Genomic DNA, 15584 nt, shown 5'->3' with positions numbered 1-15584 from the left:
CTGAAAAAGCATAATCTGAGTACGGCGCTCAGGGCCCAATCCAGCCAAAGAAATATCCGCCATGTTGTAGTCAACAGAAGTTAGAAATAACATTATAAATATTCACTTACCTTTGATGATCTTCATCAGAATGCACTCCCAGGAATCCCAGTTCAACAATAAATGACTGATTTGTTCCATAAAGTCCATAATTTATGTCCAAATAGCCACTAGTAGTTAGCGTGTTCAGCCCAGTAATCCATCTTCATGAGCACTAGGTCCAGACAAAAACTCGAAAAGTTCCGTTACAGGTCGTAGAAACATATCAAACAATGTATGGAATCAATCTTTAGGATGTTTTTAACATAAATCAACAATAATGTTCCAACCGGAGAATTCCATTGTCTGCAGCAAAGCACTGGAACGAGAGCTAAATCTGTCGGGAGACACTCTGCCAGACCCATGACTCATTCAGCTCCCATCCCCCCTCCTTTATAGCAGAAGCCTGAAACAAGTTTCTAAAGACGGTTGACATCTAGTGGAAGCCTTAGGAAGTGCAACTTAACCCCATAGACACTGTGTATTCGGTAGGCAATGACTTGAAAAACTACAAACCTCAGATTTCCCACTTCCTGGTTGGATTTTGTCTCAGGTTTTCGCCTGCCATATGAGTTCTGTTATACTCACCGACATCATTCAAACAGTTTTAGAAATTTCAGGGTGCTTTCTATCCAAATCTACTAATTATATGCATATTCTAGCTTTTATGGCTGAGTAGCAGGCAGGTTAATTTGGGCACGCTTTTCATCCAAAATTCCGAATGCTGCCCCCCTACCCTAGTGAAGTTGAATGATATTTGCCCTATATCTTGATGTAATTTTTTGGTTTTGTTAACCTGTTATGGCTGAAAGAGCAGCATTGAGTAACCTGGAAAGAGGTGGCCATTTCAAACGGCCTCGTTCTCAATTCTTGCTCGTACAATATGCATATTATTATTAGTATTGGATAGAAAACACTCTCTAGTTTCTAAAAACGTTTGAATTATGTCTCTAAGTGAAACAGAACTCTTTTTACAGCTCATTTCCTATCCGGAAGTGAGATTTCCAAAAAGCGAAGTGTCTCTTTAAGAGCTTGTCTATAAAAGGTCATGTCACTTAGGACTGTAGAAACACGTCATACACCTTCCTCTGGCTGTCATGCGGAAGTGAGAGCAGAAAGGAGTTGAATATCTCTTTCAGAGAATGCATACACCCTCTTGGAGTGAGAGGACCGTCATAATTTTTTTTTCTGAGGCTCGAAATTGGACCTGGACTCTCCACCTGGTAAACGGTCGTTATAGATGAATATGACCCCTGGCTTCGATTTTTTTTGATACATGTCACAATATCATCCTAAAGTATGTTTTTTCAATATAGTTTAATTATATTATTGAAATTTATTCGTGACTTTATACGTGATGTGTTTGAAGACGAAGGAGAGGTTAGCGCAGTAAGGCCAGTGTGCTTGCTAATTCAAGAGGGAAATAGTTCTTCTGGATCCAAATAAAGACGGTTCTGAACAAAAGACCCCTTGTACAACATTCTGAATGAAGATCAACAAAGATAAGGACCCAATTTGGGATGCTATTTCATATATATCTGTCGAACTGTGCTATGCTACCGTTTGCTTTGTTGTGATGTTAGCTATTGTAGTAAGCTAATATGACGATATATTGTGTTTTCGCTGTAAAACACTTAAAAAAATCGGAAATATTGGCTTTATTCACAAGATCTTAGTCTTTCATTAGCTATCCACCATATATTTTTCTGAAATGTTTTATGATGAGTAATTGGGTAGTTGACGTTGGTGTCTGTAATTACTATGGCTGCTTCAGTGCGATTTCTGACTGTAGCTATGATGGTAGCAGTAATGTAAAACTGATTTATAGCTCAAATATGCACATTTTTTGAACAAAACATAGATTTATTGTGTAACATGTTATACGACTGTCATCTGAGGTAGTGTTTTCTAGGTTATTTAGGTTGGTTCTAGGTTAGTTAGGTTGGCTTGTGCATGCTACTTGCATCCTACTTGTGCTGTGAAAAATGTCTGTCCTCTTTTTAATTTGGTGGTGAACTAACATAAATATATGTGGTGTTTTCTCTGTAAAACATTAAAAAAAATCAGACATGTTGGCTGGATTGACAAGATGTTTATCTTTCAAATGCTGTATTGGACTTGTTAATGTGTGAAAGTTAAATATTTAAAAAAAATAGATTTTGAATTTCGCGCCCTGCACTTGAGCTGGATGTTGTCATAGGTGTACCGGCGTCGGGCTTGCAGCCTTAACAGGTTTAAGGAGAAGTTTATCTTTAATTCTGTGAATAACAATTGTATCTTTTATCGATGTTTATATACCAGTATTTCTGGGATTTCTGTGGCTATCTGCAAAATCACCAGATGTTTTGGAATCAAAACATTACTGCACGTTACGCGCCAATGTATGTGCTTTCGCTGTAAAGCCTTTTTGAGATCGGACACGATGGGTAGATTAAAGAGATGTTTATCTTTCATTTGCTGTATTGGACTTGTTAATGTGTGAAAGTTACATATTTAAAAAAAATATTTTTGAATTTCCCGCGCTGCCTTTTCAGCGGAATGTTGTCGAGGGTTTCAGATAGCGGAACGCCTGCGCTAGAAAGGTTAACACCACCAGTTAGTCCAGCAGTAAGGGAACATTACATACAGCTATTTAACACCACCAGTTAGTCCTAGCAGTAAGGGTACACTACATACAGCTATTTAACACCACCAGTTAGTCCTAGCAGTAAGGGTACACTACATACAGCTATTTAAGACCACCAGTTAGTCCTAGCAGTAAGGGTACATTACATACAGCTATTTAACACCACCAGTTAGTCCTAGCAGTAAGGGTACATTACATACAGCTATTTAACACTACCAGTTAGTCCAGCAGTAAGGGTACATTACATACAGCTATTTAACACCACCAGCTAGTCCTAGCAGTAAGGGTACATTACATACAGCTATTTAACACCACCAGTTAGTCCTAGCAGTAAGGGTACATTACATACAGCTATTTAACACCACCAGTTAGTCCAGCAGTAAGGGTACATTACATACAGCTATTTAACACCACCAGTTAGTCCAGCAGTAAGGGTACATTACATACAGCTATTTAACACCACCAGTTAGTCCTAGCAGTAAGGGTACATTACATACAGCTATTTAACACCACCAGTTAGTCCTAGCAGTAAGGGTACATTACATACAGCTATTTAACACCACCAGTTAGTCCAGCAGTAAGGGTACATTACATACAGCTATTTAACACCACCAGTTAGTCCAGCAGTAAGGGTACATTACATACAGCTATTTAACACCACCAGTTAGTCCTAGCAGTAAGGGTACATTACATACAGCTATTTAACACCACCAGTTAGTCCTAGCAGTAAGGGTACATTACATACAGCTATTTAACACCACCAGTTAGTCCAGCAGTAAGGGTACATTACATACAGCTATTTAACACCACCAGTTAGTCCAGCAGTAAGGGTACATTACATACAGCTATTTAACACCACCAGTTAGTCCCAGCAGTAAGGGTACATTACATACAGCTATTTAACACCACCAGTTAGTCCTAGCAGTAAGGGTACATTACATACAGCTATTTAACACCACCAGTTAGTCCTAGCAGTAAGGGTACATTACATACAGCTATTTAACACCACCAGTTAGTCCTAGCAGTAAGGGTACATTACATACAGCTATTTAACACCACCAGTTAGTCCTAGCAGTAAGGGTACATTACATACAGCTATTTAACACCACCAGTTAGTCCAGCAGTAAGGGTACATTACATACAGCTATTTAACACCACCAGTTAGTCCAGCAGTAAGGGTACATTACATACAGCTATTTAACACCACCAGTTAGTCCAGCAGTAAGGGTACATTACATACAGCTATTTAACATCACCAGTTAGTCCAGCAGTAAGGGTACATTACATACAGCTATTTAACACCACCAGTTAGTCCTAGCAGTAAGGGTACATTACATACAGCTATTTAACACCACCAGTTAGTCCAGCAGTAAGGGTACATTACATACAGCTATTTAACACCACCAGTTAGTCCAGCAGTAAGGGTACATTACATACAGCTATTTAACACCACCAGTTAGTCCAGCAGTAAGGGTACATTACATACAGCTATTTAACGCCAACAGTTAGTCCTAGCAGTAAGGGTACATTACATACAGCTATTTAACCCCACCAGTTAGTCCTAGCAGTAAGGGTACATTACATACAGCTATTTAACACCACCAGTTAGTCCTAGCAGTAAGGGTACATTACATACAGCTATTTAACACCACCAGTTAGTCCAGCAGTAAGGGAACATTACATACAGCTATTTAACACCACCAGTTAGTCCTAGCAGTAAGGGTACACTACATACAGCTATTTAACACCACCAGTTAGTCCTAGCAGTAAGGGTACACTACATACAGCTATTTAAGACCACCAGTTAGTCCCAGCAGTAAGGGTACATTACATACAGCTATTTAACACCACCAGTTAGTCCAGCAGTAAGGGTACATTACATACAGCTATTTAACACCACCAGCTAGTCCTAGCAGTAAGGGTACATTACATACAGCTATTTAACACCACCAGTTAGTCCTAGCAGTAAGGGTACATTACATACAGCTATTTAACACCACCAGTTAGTCCAGCAGTAAGGGTACATTACATACAGCTATTTAACACCACCAGTTAGTCCAGCAGTAAGGGTACATTACATACAGCTATTTAACACCACCAGTTAGTCCTAGCAGTAAGGGTACATTACATACAGCTATTTAACACCACCAGTTAGTCCTAGCAGTAAGGGTACATTACATACAGCTATTTAACACCACCAGTTAGTCCAGCAGTAAGGGTACATTACATACAGCTATTTAACACCACCAGTTAGTCCTAGCAGTAAGGGTACATTACATACAGCTATTTAACCCCACCAGTTAGTCCTAGCAGTAAGGGTACATTACATACAGCTATTTAACACCACCAGTTAGTCCTAGCAGTAAGGGTACATTACATACAGCTATTTAACACCACCAGTTAGTCCTAGCAGTAAGGGTACATTACATACAGCTATTTAACACCACCAGTTAGTCCTAGCAGTAAGGGTACATTACATACAGCTATTTAACACCACCAGTTAGTCCAGCAGTAAGGGTACATTACATACAGCTATTTAACACCACCAGTTAGTCCAGCAGTAAGGGTACATTACATACAGCTATTTAACACCACCAGTTAGTCCAGCAGTAAGGGTACATTACATACAGCTATTTAACATCACCAGTTAGTCCAGCAGTAAGGGTACATTACATACAGCTATTTAACACCACCAGTTAGTCCTAGCAGTAAGGGTACATTACATACAGCTATTTAACACCACCAGTTAGTCCAGCAGTAAGGGTACATTACATACAGCTATTTAACACCACCAGTTAGTCCAGCAGTAAGGGTACATTACATACAGCTATTTAACACCACCAGTTAGTCCAGCAGTAAGGGTACATTACATACAGCTATTTAACGCCAACAGTTAGTCCTAGCAGTAAGGGTACATTACATACAGCTATTTAACCCCACCAGTTAGTCCTAGCAGTAAGGGTACATTACATACAGCTATTTAACACCACCAGTTAGTCCTAGCAGTAAGGGTACATTACATACAGCTATTTAACACCACCAGTTAGTCCAGCAGTAAGGGAACATTACATACAGCTATTTAACACCACCAGTTAGTCCTAGCAGTAAGGGTACACTACATACAGCTATTTAACACCACCAGTTAGTCCTAGCAGTAAGGGTACACTACATACAGCTATTTAAGACCACCAGTTAGTCCCAGCAGTAAGGGTACATTACATACAGCTATTTAACACCACCAGTTAGTCCAGCAGTAAGGGTACATTACATACAGCTATTTAACACCACCAGCTAGTCCTAGCAGTAAGGGTACATTACATACAGCTATTTAACACCACCAGTTAGTCCTAGCAGTAAGGGTACATTACATACAGCTATTTAACACCACCAGTTAGTCCAGCAGTAAGGGTACATTACATACAGCTATTTAACACCACCAGTTAGTCCAGCAGTAAGGGTACATTACATACAGCTATTTAACACCACCAGTTAGTCCTAGCAGTAAGGGTACATTACATACAGCTATTTAACACCACCAGTTAGTCCTAGCAGTAAGGGTACATTACATACAGCTATTTAACACCACCAGTTAGTCCAGCAGTAAGGGTACATTACATACAGCTATTTAACACCACCAGTTAGTCCTAGCAGTAAGGGTACATTACATACAGCTATTTAACACCACCAGTTAGTCCTAGCAGTAAGGGTACATTACATACAGCTATTTAACACCACCAGTTAGTCCTAGCAGTAAGGGTACATTACATACAGCTATTTAACACCACCAGTTAGTCCAGCAGTAAGGGTACATTACATACAGCTATTTAACACCACCAGTTAGTCCAGCAGTAAGGGTACATTACATACAGCTATTTAACACCACCAGTTAGTCCCAGCAGTAAGGGTACATTACATACAGCTATTTAACCCCACCAGTTAGTCCTAGCAGTAAGGGTACATTACATACAGCTATTTAACACCACCAGTTAGTCCTAGCAGTAAGGGTACATTACATACAGCTATTTAACACCACCAGTTAGTCCTAGCAGTAAGGGTACATTACATACAGCTATTTAACACCACCAGTTAGTCCTAGCAGTAAGGGTACATTACATACAGCTATTTAACACCACCAGTTAGTCCAGCAGTAAGGGTACATTACATACAGCTATTTAACACCACCAGTTAGTCCAGCAGTAAGGGTACATTACATACAGCTATTTAACACCACCAGTTAGTCCAGCAGTAAGGGTACATTACATACAGCTATTTAACACCACCAGTTAGTCCAGCAGTAAGGGTACATTACATACAGCTATTTAACACCACCAGTTAGTCCTAGCAGTAAGGGTACATTACATACAGCTATTTAACACCACCAGTTAGTCCAGCAGTAAGGGTACATTACATACAGCTATTTAACACCACCAGTTAGTCCAGCAGTAAGGGTACATTACATACAGCTATTTAACACCACCAGTTAGTCCAGCAGTAAGGGTACATTACATACAGCTATTTAACGCCAACAGTTAGTCCTAGCAGTAAGGGTACATTACATACAGCTATTTAACCCCACCAGTTAGTCCTAGCAGTAAGGGTACATTACATACAGCTATTTAACACCACCAGTTAGTCCTAGCAGTAAGGGTACATTACATACAGCTATTTAACACCACCAGTTAGTCCAGCAGTAAGGGTACATTACATACAGCTATTTAACACCACCAGTTAGTCCTAGCAGTAAGGGTACATTACATACAGCTATTTAACACCACCAGTTAGTCCAGCAGTAAGGGTACATTACATACAGCTATTTAACACCACCAGTTAGTCCCAGCAGTAAGGGTACATTACATACAGCTATTTAACACCACCAGTTAGTCCTAGCAGTAAGGGTACATTACATACAGCTATTTAACCCCACCAGTTAGTCCTAGCAGTAAGGGTACATTACATACAGCTATTTAACACCACCAGTTAGTCCTAGCAGTAAGGGTACATTACATACAGCTATTTAACACCACCAGTTAGTCCAGCAGTAAGGGTACATTACATACAGCTATTTAACCCCACCAGTTAGTCCTAGCAGTAAGGGTACATTACATACAGCTATTTAACACCACCAGTTAGTCCAGCAGTAAGGGTACATTACATACAGCTATTTAACACCACCAGTTAGTCCAGCAGTAAGGGTACATTACATACAGCTATTTAACACCACCAGTTAGTCCAGCAGTAAGGGTACATTACATACAGCTATTTAACACCACCAGTTAGTCCTAGCAGTAAGGGTACATTACATACAGCTATTTAACACCACCAGTTAGTCCTAGCAGTAAGGGTACATTACATACAGCTATTTAACACCACCAGCTAGTCCTAGCAGTAAGGGTACATTACATACAGCTATTTAACCCCACCAGTTAGTCCTAGCAGTAAGGGTACATTACATACAGCTATTTAACCCCACCAGTTAGTCCTAGCAGTAAGGGTACATTACATACAGCTATTTAACCCCACCAGTTAGTCCTAGCAGTAAGGGTACATTACATACAGCTATTTAACCCCACCAGTTAGTCCTAGCAGTAAGGGTACATTACATACAGCTATTTAACACCACCAGTTAGTCCTAGCAGTAAGGGTACATTACATACAGCTATTTAACCCCACCAGTTAGTCCTAGCAGTAAGGGTACATTACATACAGCTATTTAACACCACCAGTTAGTCCTAGCAGTAAGGGTACATTACATACAGCTATTTAACACCACCAGATAGTCCAGCAGTAAGGGTACATTACATACAGCTATTTAACACCACCAGTTAGTCCTAGCAGTAAGGGTACATTACATACAGCTATTTAACACCACCAGTTAGTCCAGCAGTAAGGGTACATTACATACAGCTATTTAACACCACCAGTTAGTCCTAGCAGTAAGGGTACATTACATACAGCTATTTAACACCACCAGTTAGTCCAGCAGTAAGGGTACATTACATACAGCTATTTAACACCACCAGTTAGTCCCAGCAGTAAGGGTACATTACATACAGCTATTTAACACCACCAGTTAGTCCTAGCAGTAAGGGTACATTACATACAGCTATTTAACACCACCAGTTAGTCCTAGCAGTAAGGGTACATTACATACAGCTATTTAACACCACCAGTTAGTCCTAGCAGTAAGGGTACATTACATACAGCTATTTAACACCACCAGTTAGTCCAGCAGTAAGGGTACATTACATACAGCTATTTAACACCACCAGTTAGTCCAGCAGTAAGGGTACATTACATACAGCTATTTAACACCACCAGTTAGTCCAGCAGTAAGGGTACATTACATACAGCTATTTAACACCACCAGTTAGTCCTAGCAGTAAGGGTACATTACATACAGCTATTTAACACCACCAGTTAGTCCAGCAGTAAGGGTACATTACATACAGCTATTTAACACCACCAGTTAGTCCTAGCAGTAAGGGTACATTACATACAGCTATTTAACACCACCAGTTAGTCCAGCAGTAAGGGTACATTACATACAGCTATTTAACACCACCAGTTAGTCCTAGCAGTAAGGGTACATTACATACAGCTATTTAACACCACCAGTTAGTCCTAGCAGTAAGGGTACATTACATACAGCTATTTAACACCACCAGTTAGTCCTAGCAGTAAGGGTACATTACATACAGTATAATATATATATATAATGAATATAAACATACATGTTCTCTGTTCCTCCTACATCTTTACTGCTGTGAAAGGACACGTGTGATTTTGTTGTTGTTGTTGATTTTGTAATTTGCGACAACGTGAACATGTTTGTCTTATCATTAGTTGTTGTAGTCAATGAGGCATCCATGCAATACTGGCACACAACATTTTGATACAGACCAACGGAACTAAAAGTAAACCTTGAATTTGTAGGATTAAATTCTTTCTATCATTCTCGATACCATGTCTTGTTGACAATAGAATCATCTAGATTTGTAATGGCGCGGGTTTTGACATGTAACACCCCTTCCCCACGGGCCTGATACCATGTCTTGTTGACAATAGAATCATCTAGATTTGTAATGGAGGGTTTGTTTTGGTTGTGTGAACAACAACTGCTGTTTTCAGATCTTTCCATAAGTTTTCAAATGTGATTTAGATCTGGACTCACTGCTGGCCACTTCAGAACAGTCCAGCGTTTTGTCTTGAACCCTTCCTGGGTGCTTTTCTGAAGTGTGTTTGGGGTCATTGTCCTGCTGGAAGACCCACGGCCTTCGACGGAGACCCAGCTTTCCGACACTGGTTTCTCCTGATTTCATGATGCCGTGCACACGTTCAAGCCACCCAGCGTCAGAGGCAGTGAAGAGAAAACATCCCTGAACCTCCTCTGTGTTTGACTGTAGGGAAGGAGTTATTTTCTTTCAAGGTTTCATGTTATTTTCTGTAAACACACAGAGAGACGGTGTGTTTTACCAAAACACTCTAATTTGCTCTCATCTGTCCACAGGACATTTTCCCAGAAGGATGTTGGCATGTTCAGGTGTGTTTTGGCAAATTGCAGTCAGGCTTTCTTATGTCTCTCTCTCAGAAGTGGGGTCCTCCTGGGTCTCCTACCATATAACCCCCTTTCACTGAGTTGGCGACGGATGGAACGAGTTGAAACTGTCGTATCTTGTGTCTGAAGGTCAGCTTGAATCTGTGTGGCAGTTGATCAAGGTGCTTTCTCCACTATAGGAACAATCCTTCGCTGCAATCTCCCATCAAGTGTTCTGTTGTGGCCACGTCCAGTGAGGTTGACTACAGTGGCATGGGCCTTAAACATCTTGTGGCCACGTCCTTTATTAAACGATGTAACCTTTATTTAACGAGGCACGTCAGTTAAGAACCAATTCTTATTTACAATGACTGGCCTACCCCGGCCAACAACTGGCCTACCCCGGCCAAACCCGGACGACGACTGGCCTACCCCGGCCAACGACTGGCCTACCCCGGCCAACGACTGGCCTACCCCGGCCAACAACTGGCCTACCCCGGCCAAACCCGGCCAACGACTGGCCTACCCCGGCCAAAACCCGGACGACGACTGGCCTACCCCGGCCAAAACAGGACGACGCTGGGCCAATCGCGCGCCGCCCTATGGGACTCCCAATTACAGCCGGTTGTGATACAGCCTGGAATCAAACCAGGGTCCGTAGTGACGCCTCTAGCACTGAGATGCAGTGCCTTAGACCGCTGTGCCACTCGGGAGCCCAAGAAATGGTGCATTATTTGAAAAAAGTTCAAGGGTGCCAATATTTTTTGTATATACGACTGTATGTTGGGAGTTCAGGCTTTATTTGACCTGATCAAGTAGGAAATAGCATTCATTTTGACCATTACAGAGGAGGCCAAGTCTGGCTGATAGAAACGGCTTAGAGAGCTTGTTTATCATTTTTTAACAGTCACAGCTGTCCCCCAGTGTAAGTTCTGAAGATCAGATGTTAATGAAGCAATACAGACCGCATTGAAGTGTCTGGAGTTTAGTTTGTGTGTTCTACAGTCTTGTAAAGAAAGGGGGGTTGACTGGGACAGACAATGTAACATCCATCATGTTTTGAGATTTTTTTTTGTGTAAAACATTCACCTTACATCAGATCATCTTGAAACTTTCTCTCCAAAGCTAACTTTCACCAAGGTTTTATATGGTCTATTGGTTTCTCTCTTTTTATTGGCAGAATCCTTTTTCAGTGTTATGATATTCATAACATCCATATCCACCAGTCTATCTTCCTGTCAACTAACAGAACTCTGCTGGTTGTCCTGGTAACAGATACCAGTCTATCTTCCTGTCAACTAACAGAACTCTGCTGGTTGTCCTGGTAACAGATACCAGTGGGCAGATCTATTGTATTTGTTCAAACTAAACTACAGCACTTACTTTGATGAGTTAAATCTGATCCTTTCTTCTCTTCTCCTCCTCTCACAGTTCCACTCAGCCCCGTTGTTTTCCTGCAGTCCACCAGCAGCACAGACAACCTCTTCATACCCAGCAGTAAGGTGCTACTGGGAGAGGCACGACACGGGGACTCCGGGAGGGAGGAAGGGCTAGCGTTGTCCTGGTAACCATAAAGGAGGGGACACAGACACATCATTATGGATGCTGATGTCACTGTTGTCATGAAGTGTCTTTACAGAAACCCAGCCCCTGATAGAGCAAGCTGTATGCTAGACCAAACCAAGCTGTACCATCTGGTGTTCTGATCTGGAGAGACTCTTCTCTGACTCGTCAGCATCAGGATGTTGTTGAGGCTCCCCAGAGGATCCACCATAGTCATGTCTCTCTCCTGTGTGAATGAGAACATCAAACAGATGGTAAACTTATGATCTTCTACTGCAATTACAGAGTCTTACAAGAGGCATGAATATGTCTAAAAAGGGCCCAAAATGGCCATTTGATCATGATTTTACAAAACATTGTTTATGATGCAACTTTATGAGGGTCGTTGCACAAAATGGGTGCATTTTTCATCCCTTTGATATTTTAAGTAGAAATTACACACCAGTTTTGAATTTTAAAAGCCTGTTATATTATATGAAGTGCACGTTAATATAGACCACATGGAGAATTAAATAAATCTAATTTAAAAGTCCAAAATATACATGTACCATTTAACATTACATTTACATTACATTTACATTTAAGTCATTTAGCCGACGCTCTTATCCAGAGCAACTTACAAATTGGAAAGTTCATACATATTCATCCTGGTCCCCCCGTGGGGAATGAACCCACAACCCTGGCGTTGCAAGCGCCATGCTCTACCAACTGAGCCACACGGGACTTACCAATGGCAGATTGAAACTAACAATTTATACAGTATTGAACAACATATTCAAGTGTAGAACTTTAGTAGAATCACCCTTTTAAAACCCTGCATTGGGGATGAAGTGCACTTTAACGTAGACGACAAGTCCCAAAAATATATATTTTTTTATTTAACCTTTATTTAACAAGTCAGTTAAGAACAACTTCTCAATTACAACGACAGCCGGTGCCTTGTTCAGACGGTCTAGGAACGGTGGGTTAACTGCCTTGTTCAGACGGTCTAGGAACGGTGGGTTAACTGCCTTGTTCAGACGGTCTAGGAACGGTGGGTTAACTGCCTTGTTCAGACGGTCTAGGAACGGTGGGTTAACTGCCTTGTTCAGACGGTCTAGGAACGGTGGGTTAACTGCCTTGTTCAGACGGTCTAGGAACGGTGGGTTAACTGCCTTGTTCAGACGGTCTAGGAACGGTGGGTTAACTGCCTTGTTCAGACGGTCTAGGAACGGTGGGTTAACTGCCTTGTTCAGACGGTCTAGGAACAGTGGGTTAACTGCCTTGTTCAGGCGGTCTAGGAACGGTGGGTTAACTGCCTTGTTCAGACGGTCTAGGAACGGTGGGTTAACTGCCTTGTTCAGACGGTCTAGGAACAGTGGGTTAACTGCCTTGTTCAGACGGCCTAGGAACGGTGGGTTAACTGCCTTGTTCAGACAGTCTAGGAACAGTGGGTTAACTGCCTTGTTCAGGCGGTCTAGGAACAGTGGGCTAACTGCCTTGTTCAGGGGCAGAACGACAGGTTTTTACCTTGTCAGCTCGGGGATTTGATCCAGCAACCTTTCAGTTACTGGCCCAACGCTCTAACCACTAGGCTACCCGCCACCCCGATATATGTACCAATGGCAGATTGCCCCTTCAACAATTCCTACAGTACTGAACAACATATTCAAGTGTAGAACTGAACTAGAATGTCCCTTTAAAACAACACATTATTTCAATAACTGCATTATGCCCGTACTCACTGGTGGTAATCTGATCTTCAGTCTCCTCCTCCATTCCTTCCTCCTCCTCCTCTTTTATTGACATAGCCTCCTCTGCCACTCCAAAAGGTTCTTCCTCTTCTTTCACTGTAATATCCACCTCTTTTTCTTTCAATGTGATAGTCTCGAATTCATTTTTTATTCTGAAAGCTTCTTCCTCTTCTTTTACGATCATGTTCAGCTCCAGAGCTTCTTTCTCCGAATATCTTAGTGAGCTCATGGTCGGGATGTTAGCTAGCTAGATAGTTAGCATTAGCGATTAACCTAGTACAGTAACGTTAACAATTGAACAAATTAGCCAATTTCATTTAACAAGCAAATAACGTTTTTTAAACTAGTCAATACGTAAACAGAATTATGTTTAAAAACACTGACATTAATATAAACAAGACTGGTTTTATTGTGCGCTACAAGCTACCGAAGTGGTTGCGTCAGTAGTCTTTTACCGCCGTTGAAGCTTTCCGTCCACTAGATTATACGTCACGCAAGAAACATCACCGGAAAGCCTCCCATCGCCATCTGCTGACTGGAGTGGGTAACGCAGATTGGTTAAAATCTCCAATACATCGTTTATTCTGGCAAACAATGTCATAAGAAGTAATTTAAAAACAATCAGATGCTATGTTCTCTTTTACTTCATATAGCTAATACTTTCCTCCCGGGCTGACCTGCCCAATAGCCAAAACACATGGCTAACAACACATAATTGGGGCGGCAGGTAGCCTAGTGGTTAGAGCATTGGACAAGTAACCGAAAGGTTGCACGATTGAATCCCCGAGCTAACAAGGTAAAAATCTGTCGTTCTGCCCCTGAACAAGGCAGCTTAACCCACTGTTCCTAGGCTGTCATTGAAAATAAGAATTTGTTCTTAACTGACTTGCCAAGTTAAATAAAGGTAAAATAATACCTCACATAATCCTGCCCAAAAACAATGAAAACTTCTCCCACCCAGTGGCATATGGACTATTTAGGTGAGTGTTGGTGTTAGCACATAAAGCAGTACCCACTTTGCAAAAGGCAACATGGACAGATAGGACTCTACCTGTGTAGAGCACATGCCCCTTTACACTTCCAGGCTCTAAAGTGCCCTTTTGGTTGGTAGTATAATGTGTATAGTTTTTCTGAACGCACTGCGAGCCAGGCCTAATCGCCCAACATCAATGCTGGACCTCAGTAATGCTAATGGCTGAATGGAATCAAGTCCCCGCAGCAATGTTCCAGCATCTAGTGGCCTTCCCAGAAGAGTGGAGGGAGGCTGTTATAGCAGCAATGTTACAGCATCTAGAGGAAAGCCTTCCCAGAGGAGTGGAGGGAGGCTGTTATAGCAGCAATGTTCCAGCATCTAGTGGCCTTCCCAGAGGAGTGGAGGCTGTTATAGCAGCAATGTTACAGCATCTAGTGGAAAGCCTTCCCAGAGGAGTGGAGGCTGTTATAGCAGCAATGTTCCAGCATCTAGTGGCCTTCCCAGAGGAGTGGAGGCTGTTATAGCAGCAATGTTACAGCATCTAGTGGAAAGCCTTCCCAGAGGAGTGGAGGCTGTTATAGCAGCAATGTTCCAGCATCTAGTGGAAAGCCTTCCCAGAAGAGTGGAGGCTGTTATAGCAGCAATGTTACAGCATCTAGTGGAAAGCCTTCCCAGAGGAGTGGAGGCTGTTATAGCAGCAATGTTCCAGCATCTAGTGGAAAGCCTTCCCAGAGGAGTGGAGGCTGTTATAGCAGCAATGTTCCAGCATCTAGTGGAAAGCCTTCCCAGAGGAGTGGAGGCTGTTATAGCAGCAATGTTCCAGCATCTAGTGGAAAGCCTTCCCAGAGGAGTGGAGGCTGTAAGAGCAGCAATGTTCCAGCATCTAGTGGCCTTCCCAGAGGAGTGGAGGGAGGCTGTGAGAGCAGCAATGTTCCAGCATCTAGTGGCCTTCCCAGAGGAGTGGAGGGAGGCTGTAAGAACAGCAAAGATCCAGCATCTAGTGGAAAGCCTTCCCAGAAGAGTGGAGGGAGGCTGTAAGAACAGCAAAGGGTGGACCAATTCCATATTAATGCCAAT

The 15584-nt window shown here is 41.9% G+C and overlaps 2 protein-coding genes across 6 annotated transcripts in view; both read right to left on the bottom strand.

Moving 5' to 3' along the window:
- LOC139546792 (zinc finger protein 664-like) overlaps nucleotides 1–14394 on the bottom strand; it is a 93643-nt gene extending 79249 nt beyond the window's left edge. For 2 of the 3 annotated variants that reach the window (XM_071355579.1, XM_071355587.1), the window contains exons 1-3: nucleotides 13526–14357; nucleotides 11930–12027; nucleotides 11622–11799 (exon numbers count right to left, since the gene is read on the bottom strand). In XM_071355579.1, the coding sequence (XP_071211680.1) occupies nucleotides 11622–11799; nucleotides 11930–12027; nucleotides 13526–13763 (514 nt within the window). In that variant the 5' untranslated portion in view covers nucleotides 13764–14357. Of the gene's footprint in view, nucleotides 1–11621; nucleotides 11800–11929; nucleotides 12028–13525 lie in introns of all 3 variants that reach the window. The other variant, XM_071355602.1, reaches the window with a different exon arrangement.
- LOC139546522 (zinc finger protein ZFP2-like) overlaps nucleotides 1–15584 on the bottom strand; it is a 415728-nt gene that overhangs the window by 211608 nt on the left and 188536 nt on the right. The window lies entirely within an intron of this gene.

The sequence above is a fragment of the Salvelinus alpinus genome, chromosome 2 (assembly GCF_045679555.1).
Source record: "Salvelinus alpinus chromosome 2, SLU_Salpinus.1, whole genome shotgun sequence".
In the NCBI taxonomy this organism is placed as follows: domain Eukaryota; kingdom Metazoa; phylum Chordata; class Actinopteri; order Salmoniformes; family Salmonidae; genus Salvelinus; species Salvelinus alpinus.
Note: the sequence above shows the minus strand (reverse complement) of the source record. Positions and strands in the feature narration are given on the sequence as shown.